Below are 26595 nucleotides of genomic sequence, written 5' to 3'. Positions count from 1 at the left end.
GATCCTGAAATACAGAAAGCTCTTCGAATGGCAGATGTGAGGGACATAAAAAGCGCTCTGTTGTACGCCATGAAATTCGAGGCAGCTCAGCAAGCAACTCGTAGAGAACGTTACACAGTCAGAGCTGTGCGAGTCAATGAGCCAGCGGATGAATTGATGGCTCGTTTAGATGATTTATCCAGACAAATCGACGCTTTGATACGAAGTAGCAGTGAGAACAAAGTGACTCTAAGGTGTTGGAGGTGTGGTTCTGAAGGTCACCTACGACGGAATTGCAGAACACACCAGGGTACGGAAAATAAAACAGATGATTTTACCAGACAAGTCAGTGGCTTCAGACGGAACAGAAGTGAAAAGAAACCAGTTCTAACGTGCTGGAACTGCGTTGTTGAAGGCCCCGCGCGGAGGAACTGCAGAAAACCCCAAAGCACGGAAAATATGGCAAACGATTTGAACAGACAATTAAATGCCGTCGGACGAAAAAGGAGTGACAAGAAACGAAAGTGCTGGAACTGTGCAGCTGAAGGCCACGTGCGAAGGAACTGCAAAACACCCCGGAGCACGGAAATTGAGACCATTTCCCAGCAACGACGGAGGAAACAAATGAATGACCATATCGAGGAACGGAGGTTGCCAGAGAATGAAAAACCTTGTTTTAAAGCGCTCAAGATTTCTACAGTGAGTGACAACAGTAACGGACTGTCCATCAATGGGTACATCGATGGAGTTCCTTGCAATATGATCATTGACACAGGAGCTAATGTTACCATCATTCGGAGAGATTTAGCTCAACGGTTTAGAGATATAAACCTTTTTGGACGCCATCCTGTGTTACCCTTCAGATTGCATCTGGTGATAAGATCGACATAGATGGGAAGTTCAAGGTGAACATCATGTTTGGAAGTGTCGCCTACCATCACACGGCATATGTGGCGGATATTACAGATCCATGCATACTCGAATTGGACTTTTTAAGAAAATACAATTTTTCCTTAGACTTGAAAAACAACAAACTGCTTTCAGCATCAGATGACATGACTATCCATCCTCAGAAGGGATCCTCACCTGGAAACGCCGACACCCTTTCCGAAAGACCCAGCTCAGGAAGCTGTCGAAATCATACTAGGGTCGAAAAGAAACCCAGACTACCAACTATTCTCCATCCCAGATGCTCTTCGGTCGAGACCTTCGTCTGCCTTGTGACCGCCTATTTGGTCGCCCTACGGATGTGCGTTCATCGCCTGAGGAACAATTCCAAGATGTCCAGGCCCGGTTTGAAGTAATGCACCGTTCTGCAAGGAAGCGAGTCAACTTGGCGACGGAGAAAGGGAAGACCAGATACGATACAAGAGCTACTGAACATCAATTCCACGAAGGAGACAAGGTGTGGTTGTGGAACCCGATTCGACGAAAAGTAGTCAGGCCTAAATTACAGTCACCTTGGGATGGTCCGTACACAGCCATAAACAGGCTGAATGACGTCGTGGTTTGGATTCGTAAGTCTTCGAACTCTAATGTCTAAACCTAAAGTCGTTCATTACGACAAGTTAGCGCATTACTATGGCCATAGTACGTAATGTAAATAATTGTAAATAGTGTAAGACCATGGTTTTTCTTGTTTCTAAATGTGTATTTAGTATTTGATTTGTATTTGATAGCATTTGATTTGTTTTATTAATTGCATTTATTGTTCATGTTGTTTATTATAGTAATGTAATGCTTATTATTGCCTTTATGCCACAGTTGTAAGTTTGGCTTCCTGTCCAGGGATTGTACTGCCCTGGACGTGCAGCCCTTGGGAAGGGGGCAGTGTTACGGATTTGGTATTTAAATAGCTTATGTTAGTTGAATTGTAAATTAGATGGTTTTATTTCCCGCGCAGTGCAGCGCGTGATGAATATTAAAGGAAAGCTAAGCCGGAAAATTGAAAATACAAGAGCGCGTGCATTTAACATTTAATAAATATCTCTTTTTGATTTCGAGAAAGTTCCAGAAAGTTCTCGCGTGCGATTTGAAAACTTTATAAAAAGGAGGAAAAACCCCTCAATTTAGTCAGTTATTTTAGTTAGCTTGTTGCTGTTTTAAGAGTTCGTTTAGAAAACTGCTCTTGTTGATTGTAGCGAATTGGCGGATAAGCTTTCTTTAGCTGTTTTGAATTAAGCTCCCTTGAACGTTTGAGTAGTTAAAAGATAACTACTGTGAGATATTATAATACTGCACAAATATCTGAGGAGATTTAAGCATTTATGTTGTGATAATAATAAATTGTGTTGATTTTTCATCGGTCTTGTGCATTCATATCCTAACGAACCCGTACGCACGCAACAATAACGATATATTAATATGCAAATTCTACAGCTATCTTGCGAATACGTGTACTTTAAAGTTGCATTCATTAATATAATTTTTTTTTTTTTTAAATTTGGTGCTCACTATCATGGTCTTCATGAAAATTCACATACCAAGTTAGTAAGTGTTTTCTAAGTTAGTATATTTAATATTTTCTTTTCCTCTTTTACCCCAATTTTTGGTTTAGTATTTAGTAAACGCTTTCATTTAGAAGGTTTAAAATTCGTCTATGAAAAGCATGTGAGATATTAATGTCAGTTTTAAAGGTCCTATTCTGTTATTAACAAATTCTGTTTATAAATTTATGAGAGTTTCAAAATATGATACATAAAGGACGAGTCATAAGTATTCTCTTGATATTAGTAGTCAGAACACTTTGTCATGTTGACAGAGAATTATTGCTATATTCCAAATTAAAATTATATGCATCATTAATATTAGTACTATTAAATGATGCTTTATTGTGGGAAATATTATACTCGAGATTTGTGTGGAAAAATCAATAGCTTAAATATAGAAGAGGTATAGTGATATAAAACTTTAAACAGTATTTTCTCAATTTATTCTGCAGTAGTCTATTTCTCTGCAGTCATTATTTTTCCCATTACGGTTAGTTCGTTACGAAGAGTTAGTATTGGTGTTTAGCCATCATGGCCTACACGAAAACTCAGCATAACGCTCCTGTTTGCTTAAGTTAGCATATTTCATATTCTCTTTTTTTTTTTTTTAACACCAATTGTCGTTTTAGTATTTAGTAACCGCTTTCATTCGGAAGGTTAAAAATTCCGTCTATGAAAAGTATTTGAAATAATAATGTCAGTTTGAAGGGTCCTATTGTTTTCGGACAAACTCGCCAGATGAGCCGGTGCGACCAAAGTTAAATTTAGAAGTTCTGTGTACACCTGAAAAGAACATGCGTAAAAACATTTCAATATGAATGAACTTGGTTCATTCTTTCCCAGCAACAACCAATTCGTACATAATTTTTTTTTTGTTGTCAAACCAGGAAACAAAAAATTTCGGCATTTCAGGTTAATACGTCTACATATGACGTCATGATTTAAATTTAATGTAATATAACAACTTTTTCTCAATATCAGTAAAAGAATTAACGTGGCAAAAACATATCGTGTGAATTATCCTAACCTGAAAAAAAAAAGTTGCCAACAGCAGCTGTTTATTTAAGGGGACTCATACACCTTAAACCCCTTATGATCTTCGAATATGTGACTGTTGCAAGAATTGGGATATTTATTTTAAAAGCAATTACTTCCAATTTTTTACATCTTACTACATAATATAGCTGCTTTGGAAAATAGTAACCAGAAAGTTTGTGTTGCCACAAGTATTTTTGTAATTTAATCCTCTTTGTGACAAAATATTTCGCCATGTTTCCACCTTGCGCGCATGATATTTTAAAAATGGCTAATGGTACATACTTGAAATTGGATGGAATTCTTTATATGGGCACTACTTTCTAACTGAACCAACAATCTAATGAATATTTTAATATTGAAAAATTTTATGGACGAAAACATTAAAAATGTTTTTAATAAAATACATTTTATAAACTTAACTCAAAATAAAATAAAAAATTTAACATGAAATTTTTAGAATTTTTAGGTTCACAGTAGTTTCCGAATGTTATAAAAGCTATATATTAAATATGGAATTAAATTATGAAACAGAATGTTTTAAACTGTGCGCGCAAGTTGGAAACATGACGAAAAATGTTGTCACAAAAGGGATTAAATTATAAAAATATTTGTGGCAACACAAACTTTCTGATTACTATTTCAGAAAGCAGCTATATTATGTAGTCAGCTGTAAAAAGTTGGTAGTAATTGCTTTTAAAATAAATAAGTTATCCCAATTCTTGCAACAGTCACAATGCAATGACGTCACATGCAGTTGCATGCTTTCTTGAATGTCATAGTGATAGTGTGACCTTATATAATAATAATGTGTTTAATGTTTGGCAATGTTATTTTTAAGCCAAAGTGGCGTTAGCCCCATGGAGTTTAAAATAAATGGAGTTAAGCCTTCTCCGCATATCCCGTGCAATGAAAATGAAGCCATGAAACGTCACAGTATGACATCACGATTAATCATAGCCGCTGCCATAAGCGGACTTTGGTTGGTTTTGCTTACATTCTAATCGGCGTTGTCTACATGTTAGCTATTCATCATTGAACGTTTCTAAGTCTCGTTCTAATTTTAACACTTAGCATAAAAGATTTTCTACTTAAAAATCACAACGATTGCAAATAACCGTTTCAAATTTAATAAAATCCAGGTACATGCAAATGTGTAAATAGTAGCTACAATACAAATGTATTACACGGTAAAACCTGGAAGATAAACGGAAAAGTCAATGATATTTTATGCAAATAAATGAATAAAGCCAAGATTTCCTTTTAAATTCAGTGTAATTTTATTTAACAGTACGTTTCGTAGTCTTACACGTAGGCTGTATGACGACCAAGTCTTGACGTCACGTTGCTGACATTCCATTGACTTAATTTTTTTTAACACTATTTTCTCAGTTTATTGATATCTGCAGTCTTTTTTTTTTTTTTTTTTTTTTTTTTTTCCAATTATGGTATAGCTCGTTACGAAGCGTTAGTACCGTATAAACCACTCAGATCTATTCCACGTTGCCAAATTTGAAGCGCCATCTACCGGTCGGTCATTCGCTACTACGCATCTTTTTAAAAGGTAGACTACTTTTTTTTTTAAATGTCAATTTTATCTGATCTTTAAAAAACTCTTGCTAAATAGTCAGTAATAAATTATTATTCATAACTTGAATCTATAAATCAGAAGTGTAAATATAGTTGAGGGCTCGGTTCTCCTCCCCCCTTAAAAATATTCTATTACGTTGTTTCGAAATCCGCGCTTGAAATTGCGATCATTATTTGCAAGAGATCAAATAGTTAAGATTCAGGTATACATTTCTTTAAATGAAAAAGAAGAAACCACAGAAGAAAATTTTGTACACAATTTAGAATTCAGATAAAGTGAATCAAAAACAAACTAATAGTATAAATAGATTAATTAAAGGTAAGTGGAAATTTAGGGAAACAATGAGAAGTAGATTTTCAAAAAGACACAATGGGAAAGCATGCTGAAATTTGACTAAGGGACCGTTTCTGGCTGACTCATATCTAATCAGGGACGGTGACAGAATTTCACCGGGGGGTGGGATTTAGGGGTGCCCAAAATTTTTAGAATATGGGCAGGCACTGGGAGGCATAATTTATAAGCCACATATATTGCACCGGGCGGTAAAATGTCTAGAGTCGGCTCGGTATCTAATGAAAGAAAAGGAACACACTTACTCGATCAAACGATTTTTATAAAATCTGTAATTGTGAAGTAACTGGTGCATGGTATACAGAGAACATTCCTGCGACAGATAGACAGATACCAATTTGATACATTCTGATTATCCGCACTCCTATGAAAAATTGCCTAATCATCAGCAACTTTGGCAAGAAAGGTTTGTTTGACTATCTTTATGGTTCTCAGGTAATGTTTTGTTCATAAAAAGATGTATTACTCAAGAAACAGGAAATTTTATGAAGCAAAAACAAAAATATATATGATCTATATTTACGCTTTTATAGCCAATGAACATATTTCAGCTACCTACCCTTTCGAAACAGTCTTCTAATTCCGCTTGTTGGGTGTTCCGCCAAATAACCTGAGCGAGATACATCGGATGGTGGCATTTTGTAGTTCCTTTCTCTCGGTTTCTTACTTCTCCATTTGAACGAATCTCAAAGTTGTTCATGCTACTTTTCAGGTTCCACAGAATTATACTTGCAGTTCACTTTCTAGTGCTCTTTACCGGCCTCTCGCATTTTTTGAATGCTTTATTCCTTCCAATTATCGGTAAAGATGGAAGTTCTTTCTTTGAAATACTTTTAGATTTCTGCCATCAACGTCACTGATCTTCTGTTTGGAGGTCAATAGTAAGGTTTGCTTTGCTACATGACAAATTCCTCCGAAAATCCATTGCTGTGGAAGAACTCGATCAGCATTATTTTTATATTCCGTAAACAGACTATCGTGCATTTCGACTGCAACCTGCACCGCCGATTTTCTCGCATTTTTCACTTTCCATAAAAAGGTACATACATTTGCCAGATACAATTACACCAATCCATAGTTGTGCTGGTTGATAATCCCAATTCTTGATAGCATCTGACTGAAGTATATTTCTTTTTCCAATATCATATTCATATTCTCTGCTGCTGTCTCTGATAAATATCATATTCTCTGCTGCTGAGCTAAAAGCACTATTTTTGAGAATCCCTTTTTCATTAGCCGGGAATCTTCCCAATCCATTACGATTCGTTAAAGCAAGGGAAAAAAAATATTGATCACAGAAATGACAGTTAAATTTAACAAATGTAAATCCACGTATACTCAGAACATGTGTCTAGTACGTACGTATACATGCATGGATTATTTTCGAGTATAAACGTAGAAAACGTGAAAACACGGTAATAACACAATATTGAAACGCGGGGGAGGAGGGGGTAAACAATTCAGAAAGTGCTTAGTTTTTTTTTTTTTTTTTTTTTTTTTTCTAAAATAAGCGGACTGGTACATCTCGGAGTACTTGTTCAAAGGCGTCTCAGTGTTTCAAATTTAATAATACGTTTTTGTAATATTCTACAGTCATTCTTTATTTTCCAGAAAAATACTGCACCTTTTGAAGGAATATTTTTTATTATGAACAGTATGTCAAGAAGGAAAATTGTGTGCTAAGTACCAAGAAGGTAAAAGCTATGCTAGTTGTGAAAAGAATGTCAGAGAAATATTCATTCTTCAAAGAAATATCTATGGTTATAACCATGACGAAACACAGTTCCACCTCTAATGTGTAAATGAAATTTTATAGAAAATTACTGAGGTTAAATGATAAGCTCAACTTATTTGGGTAATAAAACGCTTTTATCATTTTCTTCTGCATGACGAACTCCCTCCCGTTAAAGCCATCCCGATGTCCCCTTTTTGTTTCATATCAATATGATCAGTTTATGCAGAAGCAATACTCGAAACACCTAGTGATAGCCAATAAACCACCATGGAGGGGTGTATAAGTAATGAACCTTAATTATTTTTCTTCAATATATTACATTATAAATAAAAAGTGGCATGACGGTAAATAATCACATTTAAAAAAAATTAATTTCAGTTATATAGGATCACGTACTATTCAGTTTATTGGTCTTTCCTATATGACAAAAGATAATTCTGATAGTAAGGAAAAGCTTTTCCATGTCATACTGTCTGTATGTCTGGGGTTGACTGATTTCTTCCTTCCAGTGACGATACCATGAAGTAGAACTTTTATTTTACATCACATCTTACGTTAGAAAAGGCAAGGAGAACGGTTTGGTTTGGTTTAGTTTATTATGGCAAAGCTTACTAGATTATCTGCTTAATGGGAGGGACGCCTTCCTAAGGGATATTGGCTCGTATACACGTTATACATGGGGAAAACCACAACAACACCCATGCAGCCAGCCCGTTTGCCTGGATTCGAACCCAAGTTGGAACTACCAGTGTTCGCGATTTTACCGCTCGGCCACTTGTGGGCCGCGAAGAGAAAGAAATGTGTGTGTGTGGGGCATGTGACGCATTTAAGAACAGTGCAATTTATTTATTCTTTAATTTCGTTTAATCTTGTCATCAAGTCTTATATACAACTTAAAAGTTAAATTTATTCCCTATTTTTTAATTCTCCAGTTCTCATTCCTATTCAATTCATACCGTAGTGAGTTTCACGCATTCGCTTATTCGATTTGTTAGAACAGTAGTTCTCAACTTTTTTGCGCCTTGCACCCCTTCTCCGTTGCTAGAAGATCATTCCCCCTTCTTCATTTCCAAACTTAAAAAATACATATACACCATAACGCGCAACCTTTTCTTTACGAAGAAACCTGAAATGAACAAGCGCGATGTTGTTATCTTTAGCAGTTATTCATTCGAAGAATTTTTTTTCCCGGCTTTCGAACAACGGTATACCGAATTGATAAGCGATAAGACAATCAATATGTTTGCATGGGAAATGCTTTAGGGAGAAAATAATTCTGCAAAAAGGGTAGATTGTATTCAATGCACGTGTGAATAAGAAGATTATTCTAGATTTTCGTGAAAAGGAAGACACGATTTGGGATAAGAACGCTCTTCCGACCCTAATGAATTCGTGGAATCATGTTCATTCGAAGTCGGGATTTTTAAGTGAACAACGAGGGCTTTAGTAATTTATCTGTGCTTTAGTTGAAATACAGTTGATCTAGTGTTCCTTTTAGAAGTAAATAATACTGCCTAAGGAAACAAACACAGTGCTGGTTTCAAATGCTATGCCATTCGGCTTGCGAAAGAAAATGGAAATCGTTTTACAGCAAAGGTGTTTGGTATGGGAGAAAGACCCTCATGTAAGTGGAATAAAAATGAAATTATAGTGACTAATATGCCAAAGAATAAATGTGCTTTGCGTAAAGGAGTAACTATATGGCCAACCCTAGAAGAAAGTGTTGCGAACTGGTTCCTAGAAAATCGCCAGAATAGATTAACTGCAACAAGAAACAGAGTACGTTTATTTGTCTTAAAATGGGCAAAAAAAGAATACAAATGAAAGTGAAAACTTAAAGCAGGTTCGAGTCGAGGTAGTCGATTTAGGAAGGCGGAATAATTTAGTTCTACGAGGAAAAAAAAGAGTTACGCAAATGTTTTAGAAAGATTTGGACAATCAATTGATGTTATTTCCAGAGATGTGTAGGTGACCTAGGAAGAAAAAAAAAAAAAAAAAAAAAGTACTGGCATACATGAAATATAGGATGAAACTCCAGTAATGTTTGATACTATAATAGGAAATAAATCAACTGATGTAAAAGAAGGAAAAATGTTCACATAATAATAACAACACATCACGAAAAATCTCACCTCACCGTAGTGCTATCCTGCTTAGCGGACGATACAAATTAAAAACCCATGGTTATTTTTAAAAGAAGGGTGATGCCAAAATGTAATTTCCCTAATGCTGTTTTCATTGAAGTTCACGAGAAAAGATGGATGGATGAAAACGGTATAAAACTGAGGATAAGATATGTTAGGCAAAATCCTTCTTGTTGCCTTATAGGAAGTCTTTTAATTTGAGACATGCTCAAATTACATCTAACGGATCACGTGGAAAAGAAAATTGAAGAAAAGTGTAAGACAGACAGGGCAGTTATTCCATTCGGATTAACGCCGTTAGTTCAGCATTAGATGTGTGTATCAGTAAACCAAAGGAAATTTAAAACGACAGTCGAATACGTAGATATTACAGGGTTACATTTTTGCACATTAAGTACTTTTAAGGACTTTTAGTGATAAAAATTAAAGCAATTATCTATGTACGAATTTCATTTTTGTAATACCATTCTAATAAAAAATAAATCTGTAAGTAGGATACATTATTGTCAAACTTAATATAATGCTTAACATAACAGTAAAGTAAATTTGAAAATAAAATCAACTTTGTAAAATTTACCAGGTAATTAGCATTGCTCCAAAATTTCCAGTAATAAATTAGCTTTCCTCCAATAATAAATTCCTCTCAAATTTACACTTATATTGTTTATATTTTACATATATATGTGATGATAAGATTTAGTAAGTAAAATGCAGTCAATTGATGAAATATGAATGTTTGACTAGGGAAGACATTATTTTGCAGGTTTCGAGTGGATTGACGATTAGAAAATCAATGAAAATATCAATTACGTAGCAGAAGATGCCGGGAGCTTTTGAAGAATTATAAAAATCACTTGATATTTCAAATATACCTTTATTACGTGTTGCACTTCACACAACAGGGGATAATCTGCACCCCACAATTTTGATGACGGCGCATTACATTTTTTAACAAAAGCAGCCACGCAAGAGACGTCTTTCAGCCAGCAAGCATAGGCAGAGAAAGAGGGAGGGTAGTAGGATTGCAACGATATTTATAGTAAAATTTTTCGTCAATCTGATAGGCTAAAACTTACAGGCAATGCAGAAGTTTCAAGGTGACATAATGCGGAATACGTTTTCAGATATGACGCAGTTTAGAGAAAGTTATTACTAGAGAAAAAGTACCCAAATTAAAAATGAGCAATTAGGAAGCATTTATTATTAATTTATAAGCATTTAAGGTGAGCGATTAGTTACAAATACTTATGTTACGTAGTTAGATACCCAGAGTGCCATTATAGATTTATATCGCCATTATTAATTTTTTTATTCTTAAAAAATATCTGTTAAAAGCACTATTTAAATCATAATCTAAGAATATTTTACAGTTTAAAATACAGATAATCAATCATATAATTTATGATGTTGATTCTAAAACGATATTATAATAATTAGACAAAAAAAGCTACAAAACTTATATGTTTCATAGAAGCCGCACACAACAATATGTTTATGAATTTTTAATTTGAAAAATTTCAAAATATTACAGCTAATTTACGTCAGTTTTCTTCTCTTTAACATCTTTTTTGTTTCAATAAACAAATCAATGCTCCAACTAGTTCCTGCCTTGTCCTGCTTTGTTAATGTTTTAACAATATACTTTTGAAAAATAATTTTCTTTCCCTTTATGTACTCAACTTTCTCAGTATGTTTCCTCCGCATTTTATAATTTCAGATTTAGTTGAAGATTTCTACTATTCTAAAGAACTACACGCATTTAAAATGTATAGAAAATACTAATTTTATTTCTTTAATAATATGAGTATTGAGAATAAATCTGAAATGATACAAGGTGAGTTGCGGCGCTAGAGCTATTGTGGCAGGATTTTTAGTAGTTAGTAAAGCAATGAGCAACAAAATTTGGCAAAATGGCAAAATAGTTAGAATTTAGGACAGACACTGGGCAGCAGAATATAGGACCCACAGAGATTTCACTAGGTGGCTAAATGCCCAGTGTACGGTGCAGTGAGACATATAAGATGAATCTTTTAAACTGTCAGTTTTCATTTTCTTTATTAATAGAAAAATGCTTTTGTACAGTACTATCCATGCGACAAGATTAGAACTATTTTTTCAATTTGTCATGCTTGCGTTTAGTGAAAAGATGAGAAAATAAAGAGAAGATAAAGAGGAAGACTTCTAGGATTAAAAGCGGAAAATTCAAGTAACTTTGTTTTCCCCGTTCTTCTAAAAATTTTACATACAAAAAGAAATTCATCACACATTTCCTAAAGCACACGTGTTTCATTCAAATCTTTCTAAACCTTCCGAGGTGCAAGATCTAAAAATTATCTCTGCCAAATCTGTAAAAGCAAAAAGCCAGAAGATTTTTGAATAAAAAAGTTTTTGAAAAGCAAAGTGTAAAGTACATTTTTAAGAGACAACTGATACACATTTGAATATTCTGAAACAACTACACGAAAAAAAAATACTCTATCGAAAAAATATTAAAAAAATAATCGATTTAAAAATAACTAAAATAAAGCGCTTAGGAAACTATGTTTCATAGCATTTATTTTCTTATTCAATTTTCAACGTCAAAACATTCCTAAGTTGCCAAAATGGAGAGCAATATTATTTAAATATGACATGGGAAAATAAAAATATTTTATTTTTGCTATTTATTCTATTATGTTATTTCTTAGTTATAGTTTGAATATGTCATCATTTTTAATGATATTTATTAATTTCATTATTAATAAATATCAAAAAATTCGAAACAAATATCTGGATTACTGTCACAATGTTGATAAAACACCAAATTTTGTACCGCATAATGCCATAAAGTACAAATTCTGTACTCCATATCTCAATTAGGGAAAGGTGTTTTTGAAGTAATATTTTGTGAACTCTTCATTCCCAAAAAAGAAATAATTTCGAAATCTTTATGCTTCGATTGAGGGAGGGCTTTGTGTCCCTTATGCCCTATTAAGAAGTAGGAAAGAATTTAAATGATAACCCGTCAAATAATATTTATCAATGAATCGAAAAAATATTTCTCCAAAATGTTAATTCACCCTCAAAATGGCAGTCGTAAAAAACAGAGAGAAATGTCAGACTAGTAAAATTAAGAAACTTTTGCCGATTTAAATTATTAAGGAACTTTGCCGAACTTTTGCCGAGGACCAAAAACCGTTTCCAAAAAACCTAAGGACTTTGAAGTACTTTTAAGGACCATACGAACCCTGTGTTAGAAAAGTGAGAAAACATTTACAAATGGAGGCCAAATGCGTCATTTTCGTCTAGAAATAGTGTGTTAGTGGATAATAAAAACATAGAATGAAATTAAACCCGATATAATTCAAAAGTCATTTATAAACGGGATTATTTATGGATCAATGTAAAAGTGATGTTAAAGATACAACATAATTCGATGACGTGCCTGAAGATGTAACGGAAGACGAATATATCGAATTTTTTATGTTGACCGATAATGAAAACATTTTAAGTTTATAAGGTATATCGTTTCCTTTAAATAAACAGCATTTAGGTACACGTAGAAATCTAACATCTTTTATGTTCATATTTTCCTTATTTTTAAATCTATCGTTTTTATATCCGCGGTATAACCTAAATCATAATCGATCTTATTATTATTTTTTTAATATTAAAAGGGCACGTTATAGACAGGAATATACGATACATTTATTTAGATTTAGATCATTTTCTAATGCTTTTTATAAATCAAACAAAAAAATATAGAAAATGTTGGTAAATACCAAAACTTGATTAAAAATAGTTTCTTATATTCATAAACTAAAACTAAATACTAAACAGCCGAATAAAAGCTGACCGCATTCTCCCCTGAAACTATGCAATTCCTCCCTTGTTAAGAACTTCTGCGTTAGAAAATCGAGGGGCTTATTAGTTTATACATATTACAGAACTATTTACAAAGACTAATTTTGCAAAACTACAGGTTTTTAAACTCACCAAACCAACTGGTCAGCTTCTTCCGCAGACAATCAGTCTCTAATTCATTATTTTTATTGACAAACAGTGCGTTGTTTAATTTTAGTTTAAAACTTCAAGGAGCCAGGGTTACAGTCTCAGAGAAAGAAATATCATTTGCGAACCAGCAGTTGTACAGAAGAATTATATTGCAGTTAAAATATCTGAATTCCTATTAAACCTTTCTCGTAGTTCTGATACAACAAAACTGTTTATTAAAATGACATCTCATGGCAGTAAATAAGTAGGTTATATGAAAAATTTCGATTAATTAATTTAGAAAAAAGACGGTTACTCCTAAACTTATAATCACGTTATGGCTATTTGTCTAAGTTATAATCAAATTTTGGGCAAACATACCCTGGGAAAAGGGACTGAATGTCGTGTACCCTTTATTCTCCGACCAGCAAGATTTCGAAAGGACCTAAGACCAAAAGACTGCTGCAAACATCCACATTTCAGGAAAGTATTACAGTCACAATACACACCATATAGAAGGTTGTATCACCATATGGTACCATTGTTCCATATGGTAGAAATACAAACCATTGTTCCATATGGTGTGTATTTCTATTTTATATTTCCATTTTCATATTTCCATTTTATATTCCATGACATGCAATTTTATGATAAAAAATTAAAGTCTTATGATCGGACGGTATAAAAACTGATGACTACAAGGAAAAAATATTAAGAATACAGTTGCTCGCCTCGTATAGATTTCATTAATAGTTACGCCAGATGAACAGGAGAAAAATCTAATATTTTATTGAAATTAACAACAGCTCATACAGCAAATTAGGCAGCAATCAATAACTCAAAGAGTAGAAGAAAGAAGGAAATAAAATGAAAGAATAATTTTCAGTACCACGCAAAGAATTTTGGAAATCAGCAAAAGTCACTCACAGAAACGGTCTAAAGCAACAATTGCCCATCAGCGGCAGAGCTGCAAAATCGTTGAACAATGGTCCACCTATTTGGTCCAAATCCTGGCCAAAGGGCTGGCTTCAGGGATATTGCGAGGTTTTCCCATACGTAACGCAAATATGAATCAATGTCCCTTAGAAAATCTTCCAAGAAGACATCACTCTCCTAAGACAGATAGCCTTCGTACGCTTTGCCATAATCGAAACAAACCATATTTTTCAAGAGTAAATAAATTTTTGAATAACCGTCATACATTTGTAGGGGTTTCTTCTTTTTTTCACTCGTTAAATTACTTTGTTTTACGAATTAACTATTAGCTTTCCTAACAATAAAAATAATTTGTAAATTTTACTTTAGTTAAAAACTCTAACTATTAGTCCCTTCACTGCTTTAAACCAGGGTCTTAGCTCAAACGAAACTAAATTAAGGAAATGAATCTGGCTGTAAGTAAAATGGGCTTCGTTCAGCTAATGGCTTGACGGATAATTAAATCAATTAGAACTCCGGACTGACATTAACTCTAATTGATTTAATTAACTACATCTTAGGAATTCCTCAAATAAAGCAGTCTGAAAGTAACGTCTCGGGCTTTCTAAACCTAGTGAAAGAGGAATTGTTAAATTAGGCATTGGATTAAATTTGAGATCTAAGAGCCTGTACTCGCTCTTTTAAATTTATGTATTTTACTGTGATGTCTACTTCAGTTTGAATTTGAATTTTGTTAAACAACGTTAAAGAAAACTTATGTTCTGCTTAAAAATAAATAAATAAATATAATAAATTGGGAACTTTATATAATTTCCAACATTTATTTATTTTTTCATCATCAAATGAACAAATATTACAAATATAGTAGACTCCAGTATAATATAAGCTTTCCTCCTTATGTTACGTGTCGAAAAATTTCTTTTTAATGAACGGAATTGGTCTTAGAACTCTCTCATGAGATTTTTATTGTGTTTAACTTTTTAAATTTAGAATAGAGTTAGAACATAAACAGCAGCATATGTGATATTTTTCTGTTTATTCCATTTGTAAATATTGTTGCGTGCATACGGATTCGTAACAGATTGAATGCACATAGGTCCGATGATAGACTGATAAAATTTATTATATCAAAAGAAACATTTCAGAGTTCTGGAACTTTCCACAGAAATATTCTTTCAGGTGTTCACAATATCACAGAGTACAAACAGTAGTTACACTTCAAATTAGTAGACGGTCAAACACAGTGCAATGCAAAGCGCATCTTAAAAGGCCTCAATACTTCAACTGCTGAGTAACTGATGCTCTCGTCGGTTTTTATAGTTTCCTCCAGGCCGTCGAGAGATTTCTAGTATTTTCTGCTTCTCGAAATTACTAGAAGGCATATGAGGGCAGGATACGGTTACAATTACATATAAAATCAATTACAGTTATTCAATTACAATACCTATTACGGTGATTTAGCGACCGGATCAAAATGTCGCCAAATAGTCGCCAAGTTTGGCGACTTTGGGCTATTTCTCGCCAAATTAGCGTGATAGCGATTTATTCAATGTTAAATAGACTTGCCCCTGTATTCTAACTTTGCCGGCAGAGTATCATCTCTCTCAGCTTTTCATCATACAGAAAAATGCAACAATTTCACTAAAAGTATCTATCTATGTACGGCTCTTTTCACCCTGATTATAACTTTTTTTTTCATAGTAATACTAATATTTTGAGTACTCGAGATTTAATTACAGCTTACAATAACTGATCACTATTCCAAGAACATTATATTTAATACATTGAGAATACGCTTAATCAATCTATTTATTTCCAATATCAAATGTTTTGTTAACACTTTGTAAGGTTTTACTGTTTCTATTTGACGTAAAATCCTCTTCGTCATAGCTAGAAATTAATTGCTACTGATAGACAAAGCATTAAGCCTTTCTTTTATCTTCGATATTATGAAAGTATGCTATGTAACATAATTAGAGCGTAGCCCACCAGCGGCCGACCTTACCGATCTCTGCTAGTTCTCACCTAACTTCGAATCCAGGCGAACGGGCTCGCTGCACGGGCGTTTCCGAGGTTTTCCCCATCTGTAACGAGTATATGAACTAGTTTCCCTAAGAAATCCTCAACGAAGGCATTCCTCCCCTTAGAGAGATAGCCCTGTTGTACCTTGCCATAACATAAACCAAACGAGCAGAGCGTAAGCTAATCATTTAGAAAGTCATTTTATCGTAACATTCTGTGAAAAATATTATTTTTACAATGAAGGTCATAAAGTATCATATAATGTATTATTTAATTATTCAATTTAATGTGATTAAGACACCAAAAGCTTTTAGTTCAGGCTTTCAAAAACGGGTCTGTGCGTAAGTTTATATTCAATTCATTTAATTTATGCTTGATTTAACAGGCAGATTTTATCATCATCATTAAAAATCGGGGGCTGCAAATAATGATGCATTATTAAATCTTTAATTTAAAAACTCCCCATTATCAGCAGAAACCCAAGATTGAAAGAGACTGACTGAGATAGCCTAAGAAAGCTGACCACCTTTTGGAAACCATCAAAATTTCGCAAACTGCACTGCTTTCCAAAACTTAAATATACGAAGATAAAGTCGAAATAAATAGAAAAATTAATGCTGATAATTTCACATGAAGGTTAACAATTCGGTTACATATTCATGACTAAAAAGTTAGAGTAAAAATATATTTAGGTAATTGGAATCGTTTATAACGTAAATAGCATTTTGCACATTAACTCTCTTTTTCCTTGCAGATAAAGGAAACTTACCTTTGTGAGGCACATGACAATATTTGGCTTTCATAGAAGGTCTGCAGCGATGTTTTACATTTTCAGTTAAGAGGTCAACCACATCAGAGGGCAATAACTGCCATTCCTCTAATAAGGTAATTTAAGTTCTTTGAAAATTGTTGTGAAGGTACATGGGAAGAGAGAACATATCTAACTGTATCCCAAAAGTTTTCCATGGGATTAAAGTCAGGCATATTTTCTGGGCCTTCATGGGAGCAATTCTTCATTTACGTGAACGTGCATTAGAATATACTAGACCAACTGCAGCAACTTGCAGTCTCACAATGGTGTCAATGACTTCAACGTGATATTCGTGAGTCGTCACAGTACCTCTCGTAAAACGGAACGATCAGTGTGATAGCTCAAAGAAAATTCAACCAAATTCAATCCCGCACTGAAGGGAGGATAGTGTTCAATGGTACTACTGGGTTGGTTCCATATTCGTTTCTCTCTGTAAATTCTTACACGCTAGTTATCAGAATCCAGCGCAAATCTTGATTCATCCATGAACATTGCGTTTGAATATTCTGCTGCTTTCCAGTTCGTATGTTGACGACGCTACTTCAAACATGCTCCCTCCGGCTTTCATGCTTAAAAGGACTTAAACTAGCGTAGTACCCGGATACACAGTCCTTTTATGCGTGGTTTTCACTGCAAAATAATCGCACCTATTCACTTTCCAACCGTTGTAATAACATTAGTTGTAAAATTGGCGCGATCACTCATCATTTGCGTTTAAATATTATTCAAAATACTTCAAATCAGACGGTTTAGTAACCCATGAAGACAGGTACCAGCGTTTTCAAAGGCAAGAAATTATAGAATTATTAACATCAAAGAAAATAATAACATTTTTATTAGACTGCCCAGCAAGCCAGGGCTGAAAATTATCCATTCGTCATTAAGTCAAAAATTATTTTATACAATTAAAAAGTGACTAGAATCAAAATATAGTTGAACTCACCTACTAAAAAATGGTGATAGCTTCAATTAATGTCAAGTTTGCATATTTGTGGAAAATAAATCCTAATTTTTCAAGTCATGTGATATTTACACATTTCCTACGATACCTACTTTGAATTTCACTCAATGAAATTAAAGCACGAATTTCGAAGCCCAGAGTTAGCATCGCTTGTACGAAACTAAGGTAAATAAAATCATACAAAATTATAAGTTATACATATTTAAGAGCTAGTATAAGTAGACATAAAAGTGAAATCAAAGTTATTTCATGTTTTACTTTGTAGCATCCGCGCTAAAAGTTATAAAGATTATGGCGTAGAAGTTAACAGCAAAAATATCGTTACTTCGGAAGATAAGGAGTTTGAAAATCTGTTCTTACTTACTCGAATAGTAGGAATTTTAAGGCACATGGGTCCAAATTTCAAACATCTTTCCTCCTCCTATAAAGTAAATGAAAAATATGTGAGGATGATTTTACAAGTAGGAACTACTAATACACAGAAACAACAACGACAATAACTGTTATAACTTGTCTATAGTTGTAGATTTTGTTTCTGAAAACTGTTGTAACTTATCAATAGTTACAACAGTTATCAACTTATCAGTAGTTACACATAATATTCAATTTTTAACTAACAATATTAAGTTAAAAATAATAATAATAAAGAAAGTTAAAAAAATTTGACAAACCATTTTTCAAAATTTTTGCTCATATTCTTAGCCTATATATTATCTTTAATTTACGTTCAATTACTTGTATTATGATTATGTTTTATGCTGTAAAGAATGTAAAAAACCTGTAATGTTATTTAGGCGGGCATAGTAAATTCCTCATCACGACTGATCATAATCCCTTAGTTTGGCTCAAAAATAATGGGAGTTTAAATCCACGACTTACGAGAAGGGCACTAGTATTACAACCTTACAATTACACTGTCGTTCATCAAAGAGGTAAAAACCATAAAAATGTAGACGCATTACGTTGTATTCCCTGGCCTGATTAAATAATTTGTTTCTCTATATAGATACAAAAAATTATTTTGTTCTTTCTTCTCTTCCTCAGTGTATGTTACTATGTTACTTGTAGTATTTCAATTCTGTATTGTGTTGATATTGTGTTTCGAGAAAAAAAATTGTAAACTTTAATTTATAAAAATATTAATTAAAGTTTATCTGGAGGGGGAGAGGTTGTAATATTTTATTATTTAACAAATAATTATATTTATAATCCTTTGATATTGGAGTGGCAACGCCATATTTGTATCAAGTAACCGTTGCTCAGCAACGTCAGATTGTTTAAAATTGTTATTCTGAAAGTTTTAACAGCTAGTAGATGTATGAAAATTTTGTAACTAAAGATTGTATTCAAATTATCTATCTCCATAAACTAAAAATAAAATGTATGTTTTATTAAGAAAATCATCTGTTATTTTGTCAAATACTGCAAACTTTCAAGTAATTTTGAGAGATGGAAGACACTAGAGATTTCTCTACAGCAGGGGAAAACTATATACGGCTGGACAAAGCACCAGTTCTCAATTTTTAATTCAGCATTAAATTCTTAGTATTGAGAGATCTCCGTGAGAGCTTCACTCTCTAGATGTGCTTTCATTGTGCTGTTTAACGTTATTAGTAGCTTCAAGTAACAGCTGTACCAGTACTTTTGTGGAAAGTTTCAGAACTATACAGTGTTTCTTTCGGTAAAACAAACTCTAGCAAGCCATTACTGATTCTATGTGCATTCAGTCCTTTACGAAGCCATACACACGTAACAATTTTTGGGTTTTTTCTTCGTTACATTGTTCAGTCGGCGATAGTCAATGCAAAATCTAGTTGAACCAAACTTTTTTTTTTTTTTTTTTTTAGTCCAAAGGGATTTGAATCCCGAAGGACTATTAGTTTCGTTTTGGCATTTTGCGTCGGACTCATAAATGTCGGTTCACTTTTCAAACTGTTGCCACAAAATGTTAGAGTCCTGCATTATATTTGAAGAAATTAAATAATGAAAAATCTGCATAAATGTATGTATATTTCTCGTATTGTGATAAAACGACGGTACATAGAGTCATCGGATTTTGAATAACGGAATCCTCCAACGAATATGAGCATGTGGAAGACCAAATTTGAAATTTGAAATTTGTTTTATGATCGATTTCCTATTTTTTTAAAACTTTGACGAATTTTTGATTAACAAACTCAAGGATTTCAAAGCGAGCAATGGCAATGTTGTGCAGAAAAAACATTTTTATCTCCAGAGCGTGAGTCTCTGTATCGGAAATTCTAAAGATATGCTCGTTTCAAAACTATTTTGCGATATTGCTGTTGCACTGGATCTTATGGTTTAAGTGCGAGGAACATGATATTTAATAAAGAAAGGTAACACACAAAATGTTAAAAAAACGCCCCTTTGGACGTAATTTAAAATTTGAAACATTTCAGATTTTTTTTTTTTTTTTTTTTTTTTTTTTTTTTTTTTTTTTTTAAATCAAAGCAGACTATTGTTGGACTGACTGGATCAAGTTCAGAGTAACTTCAGAGTACTGAGAGATTTCAGTGTGAGCTTCGGTTTTTAGATGCACTATGCAATGCTGTGTGTTTAACATTCTTCACCGTTTGAAGTGGTTGGTAACTATTGATTGTACTCTGCTATTCTATAGTTGGGACATTGTAATTAAAGAACTCCCTCTCCTAATGTACTTAAAGAACTCTGTAAACTACTTGGCATAGTACAGGGTTTCTCAAACAATCAGTCGTGAGCCTTTTTATCACTGAGAGTTTTTCCTGACCGCTTGGACCGTATATTATCGAGGCAAAACTAAAGCGGTCGATAACCGCTTTGTTCTTTTAAAAGCGGTAGATGCAAGAAAGATGAGAATTCCCTGGCCTAGAGCGTGATGATTATTGAAGTTTAACGAACGTTATTTATTGCAGAAGGAACACTGATACCAAAATAATATAACAATATTAAGCTTTTATTAAAATTTAGAATTTAATTAGCTAAATTTAATAATTTTTAAAATTGTGTTCCTTGAATCTTATAATTTGCATACCCCACCCCATCTGTAATTTAAAACATATTTACTTTTGGTCCAAATGATAACATTTTCAAGCATATGCAGAATTAGTTAAATTAGTCTATCGCTATTTTTTATAACTGGTATAAAATCCTTTTTCGCAATTTATTAGAAGTTTTTGACGCTCCTGTTTCTGGTAGTTTTTCTTTTTGTTACTTTAAATTTCACACTATTAATGAAACTCCGTATCTCATGTAGTTCGATTGAATTATGTGTAAAAGACACGTGCTTTCAAAGCGGACCAAGAAGAGTTAGCGAGAACTGAAAGGGAGGCTTAGATTAAATTCACTTCGTTCGTGTTGCAAACGATACCGCAGGAATTTCACTAATCTCTTTCGACAGTCCCTATTCGAAGCGTGCTTAATGGATCAAATCCAGTTGGAACGCTATAATCCCGACGGCAAGCGATTGGAGGAGAATATTGATCTTCACTTTGGAGACAGATCACTCAGAAATTGGAAGCTCCTCGATAATGCAATTTCCATGGCTTAAGCCTTAAGCCATGAAAGCCTTAAGGGATACGTGGCCATCCATGGACTTGCATTTGATGCACACTAGACTCCTTTCAAAATTGCATAGCATTAACGAACCATATTTTGGCCATTATGTTTTTCTTCCTCGCAGATCCAATTTCCGTTTTCACTTCCACAGTAGAATGCACCCTAGCTCACACACAACATACTACGTCCAAAAAACACAGAATGTGTCTATTCAGTTTCACGGCTGAATTTTAAAAGCTTCTTTCGGGGTTTATTTTTGCATTTTTCTTTGGAACCTTAAATGGTATAAAAATATCAAATAGGTATATTGTAGAGTCATTAGGATTTTTAAAAGAAGGAGACATGAAAAATGAGCGATGCCCTCGCCGAGACTCGAACCTGGACCTCTCGAATACGCGCCAAGTGTGCTATTGTTACGCAACGAAGGCAAGCGGGAAAGAAGGAATAAAATAGCTTATGTACTCCTCTCGCATACTATTTAAGCTGATTTTCATTGCCATTTTAAGAAACGATCTGTTACCTTATATACTCCCCATTTTAAAGGGCGGCTGGGATTAGCAGACCCTATCTCCAAATCCTGGTGGTACTATGATTCAACCTTATGTACTCTCCCCTTTAAAGGGCGACTAGGGATTAGCGGACCCAATCCCCAAATTCTGGTGGTGAGGAATTATCAGTATACAGATGCTTATTAAGGTCATTGTTCACTCAACACGTATGGGTTTACAGTCAAGGCAGCAAAACAAGGTGACCGATCACCTAGCAAAAGTATTTTGTGCTAACTTATGTAAGGAAAAGGCTGTGGATCAAGAAGAAAAGAAGAAAAGTACGGAATTTATATTTGCTCTTGCTTCATTCTTTTTAGAAGAGTGAAGTAACCTGATTAAAAATTCAACGTATAGAAACAAGTACTTCACCTTAAGCGTTAATATCTCTTCCCGGAATTTCATGATCATCTAAATTCGCTTCAGAAAAGCTTCCGCCTTCTTACCCCTACATATAAATTCTTTTATGTCCCAAAACTAAACATTGCCGGTCTTTTCTTTTCTAAGTATTATTTAAAATATATTAAGATTTCATAAGAAATTTCACGATCATTTTCCTATTATTTCCTATAAAGGAATTAGAAAACGAAGGAGGTATTCAACCAAAATTGTAATCTGAAAGACTTCATAGTCACCTAACTGTTCGTTAGGTGAATATGAAGTTTAGATTTAGTACTTCTGGTTGGAAGAAGACATAGAAATGTGCCCTTAATTGAGAAAGCTCGTTGTGCAGTTAGTTAATTTAGCTTATCAAATACCACCTTCTACAGTCCTCGAGCTGAGGTATAGTGTCTAACCCTGTCGTATTATTTGTAATATTATTACTCGTATGGAAAGAAATACTAGAACTCATGGTAAATGTACTAGAACACTACAAATTGATAAAATATAAACAAAAAGTGCAAAGGTGCGTGAGTGATAAATGCATGTTAATGTAACTTAAAGGTCTAAACCTCTTTGGAAAACTTCGCTAAGTATGTTTCAGAATCCCAATCAAACGAAATTTATTTTTAAACTAAAGACTCGTTTAACCTTCGTATGCTACTCAGATGAGTAATCGTAGTCACACTTTAAATTTCAGTGCTGCGTCGTAGTGTGATAGAGTGTACTGAGTAGCATGCGGGTCATGCGACAGTAACTATTGCTTCAGTAGTATGAGACATAGTACTATCATTTTCGACTGCTAACTAGTGCTATGTGTTAATAAATATGTTGTATGATTAACTATGTGGAATGTTATCCTTGTGTTCCAATACAAATATTAATAACGGAGGAAAAATACTCAAGAAACGCATGTTTCCAACGTACCAGATCTGTCTAATCCATGACAGGAACAGAAATCCATAGCAGCAACTGCCGAAATATAAAACAACACCGAACATAGACGTGGTAAACTATCATGGCTCCACAGGCAGCTGTTTAATATTACGAATTTGCCAGAGTATAAATTCTAAACGGTGCATGACATTGGATTTGGCAATTCACTACTGCCGTTTAAAGAAAGTGGGAAAAAGGCAGCTTCCATCCAGCGCACATTTCTTTACCATCTCAAACGCCTCTTCCATTTTAGACACAAACTTTACTGTGTATGATAGATAACGCTTCTACTGAGTTTAATGCAGTCATTGCCTACTCAATGGTGTGCGCATGAGCCTTGCTTGTAGCCTCGCTTTCTTCCACCACATTACCATGCTATGCAGGCATGTATATGCATGACATTTCTGATGGGTTTTTCTGAGTATATTTGCTAATAACAGAATGCCTGAAAATTAATAAATACATTATGTTTTCCATTATATAACCTCAAACATTACAAGCGCGCGCACAACTTCATACTCCTTATTCTAAAGCCGTTGAACGTCCCACTTTACATTTGTTTTGATCATTCGTTTCTGAAAATTTCGCGATGATTTTCATTAGTTGCCTTTGTCAATTGAAAGCACTAATGAATAAAAAAAATGTAACAACCTAATCACCGCTCTTTGCTGTGTCTAGAAATACAGCTAGTTTAAACATGCGCAACACAGGTAGTAAATTAAATGTTATCAACACGGCTCCTAATTATACCCTACCAAAGCATAAATACTAGCAAAAGCTAGACGTATTCACCGAAATCAACGTGGACAACAGGTGGATACAACTACGACAAAAGCAACGTTGCTAGTCGTGTTACCAGACTCTCTCTATAACTTACACATTTACTCACTATTTTAAGTTCAGCTATTTTGGATGGAAGTAATAGAAATGCACGATAATAAAAGCAACGAAAACCAAGTTAATCTGCAAGACTTAATTCCGGTAGATCTTCGAATAACTTTGCTTAGTTTACGCACTTTCATTTTGCCTAGTGAAAAACAGACAGAAAAGTAAGAGTACAAATACGGTATTTTACAGAAAATATACATTTCGCCTATAGGAAAAAAGACAATTTAATTATGCGGGTTCTTTTACACATGAATGGGCTGTAATTACACTGTGGTTAACTGAAGTAAAAGGAAAAAACAAAATTACAGTCCGGATTATGATTATACCACCAGAACGGGTCTTCTGTTTTATTAAATTTTAAAGAAAATATATATGTTGCTATAACGGTTCAACCTCACACCTCGTAGGTTGAGGTTCTGTCGTAACTAGTTAAATCTCTGGGCCGGTGGTGCATTTCAATCACTAAGCGGATTGTACTGCACATGAGCGTTTGCCTTTAATCACGTAAACGGAGTATTCCATGCAATGATAAGCATTTAAATTAAGTACCTTTAATGGAAGATGCAGTTCTCCTGACCATAAAATCGAGCTGGTACAAAATAGGTATGCAAACTCCACAAATCCCTATCACTTTATGCAAAATAATATGAAAAGGGTCAATTTGTACTGTTTATTGATAAATTATATAAAAGATATATACAATGAAAAATTTTTAAACTGTATGATTTTAATTAAATGCGCCCAGAAATTACAAAAACAGTTTTCTAGCTGTCTCAAGATTCTTCGTCATACGCGACTCAAAATAAAATCGTAGGCTGATAACAATTTTAAATCAAAATTGCTAATGAGAATTTTCAAGAAATTAAATATAATTATTCTCTTATATATACTCCATACACAGATCCATGAAATTCCGATAATATCTTAACACAGTCTCTGGCATGGGTACTCCACGACTTGAATCACATATGACCAAAACTAATGTGACAGCTAAAAATATGATATTTTATTTTTTAGATCATTTAGCTAATTATTCAAATAAAATATATTATCAGAGATAATAGTTATAAAATTAAACCAAAGTGCTATGTGACCGTCACAGTCATTAGTAACCTGTGACTTATGGACTAATAGTCACCTGTGACCTATGAACTGATAAGACTGATAGTCAGTGAGTGGGGTAATGAAGAATTTGGTGCAATGATAATGTTGAATAAGCCGCGTGGGTTATAAATATATGGTTACGTAACGTATCGTAACAGAACGCTTCAAAAATTATGGAAATATTTTTGTGAGAACACTAAAAGTTAACAAACTTAATTAAGACAAAAATAATAATTAACACAATTACAGTACTGCGTTTAAAGTTTTTGCGCGCATTACGTAGGAAAACCTGTGTTGTTGATATCGGAGCTATCTTGAGAGCTGGGAATAATTCTAAATCTTCTTCACCTGTAAAAGTCTTGAGAAAGGACGATGGAATGGATAAATGAATAACAATTCAACTTAAGTACACACATTAGGCCATCTTGTCAAACGCCATCACGTTTCTAATAAAAACGTGTTTCTGATCTAAAAGCAGAACGTCTTCCCTAACTCTTTGAACGAAGCAAGAAGACATCAGTTCAAAAAAGGTTGTAAAAATGTTTTAGGTATTTATTACGTTAAAGTCCATAACTTAAATCGGATTCGAAATACTGGATTGGCCATAAAACTTTTATCGTCGAATAGCGCAACTGTTCTTGCTCTCGAGGCACAACGCTGGAGAATTGCTTATTCCCGGTGAGCTTGTTTTTGGATAAAAAAAGAACATTTTATCAATAAAACTTGGACAGAATGATGTGGATCATGAAAAACAATAAAACTTCCTTCGCCATATTCATTCCGGAAAGCAGAATATTTTGTATTCAGTACAGAAAAGAGAGAATTAAAGCTTTGTGTAGTTTATTTATACATGATCGGCCAGGACAAATTTCACATAATTTAACACTCTGTTGCTTATATGTTGTTTGAAAATAACGACGAAAGCTTGAAAAGCAAACATATCTTATTTTTTTAAACATTTCGAAGAAGTGTTACATTTTAAAATCTTTCATTGCAGAGAAATATCAGTAATAGGAAAACGGTTTCTTGCCAATCGATGATCAGTGAGATTTTTTATCTCTTCAATATTATAAAAGTGAGTTGCTTATCACCGTAAGGAGATGAAAATTTAAAACATTATTTTTGTTGTTTTAAACCATAAACTATGCTAAATAAAATAT

The 26595-nt window shown here is 33.8% G+C and overlaps 1 protein-coding gene across 4 annotated transcripts in view; it reads right to left on the bottom strand.

Annotated features, from left to right (window-relative positions):
• Positions 1 to 26595, bottom strand: part of LOC118198792 (high affinity cAMP-specific and IBMX-insensitive 3',5'-cyclic phosphodiesterase 8B-like) — a 419321-nt gene that overhangs the window by 128993 nt on the left and 263733 nt on the right. For all 4 annotated transcript variants that reach the window (XM_085815741.1, XM_085815740.1, XM_085815742.1 and 1 more), the window contains exon 2: positions 18391 to 18447. In XM_085815741.1, the coding sequence (XP_085671867.1) occupies positions 18391 to 18447 (57 nt within the window). The remainder of the gene's footprint in view (positions 1 to 18390; positions 18448 to 26595) is intronic.

The sequence above is a fragment of the Stegodyphus dumicola genome, chromosome 4, assembly GCF_044657685.1.
Source record: "Stegodyphus dumicola isolate Sdum_Otavi_A_Nest chromosome 4, ASM4465768v1".
NCBI classification, from domain to species: Eukaryota; Metazoa; Arthropoda; class Arachnida; order Araneae; family Eresidae; genus Stegodyphus; species Stegodyphus dumicola.
Note: the sequence above shows the minus strand (reverse complement) of the source record. Positions and strands in the feature narration are given on the sequence as shown.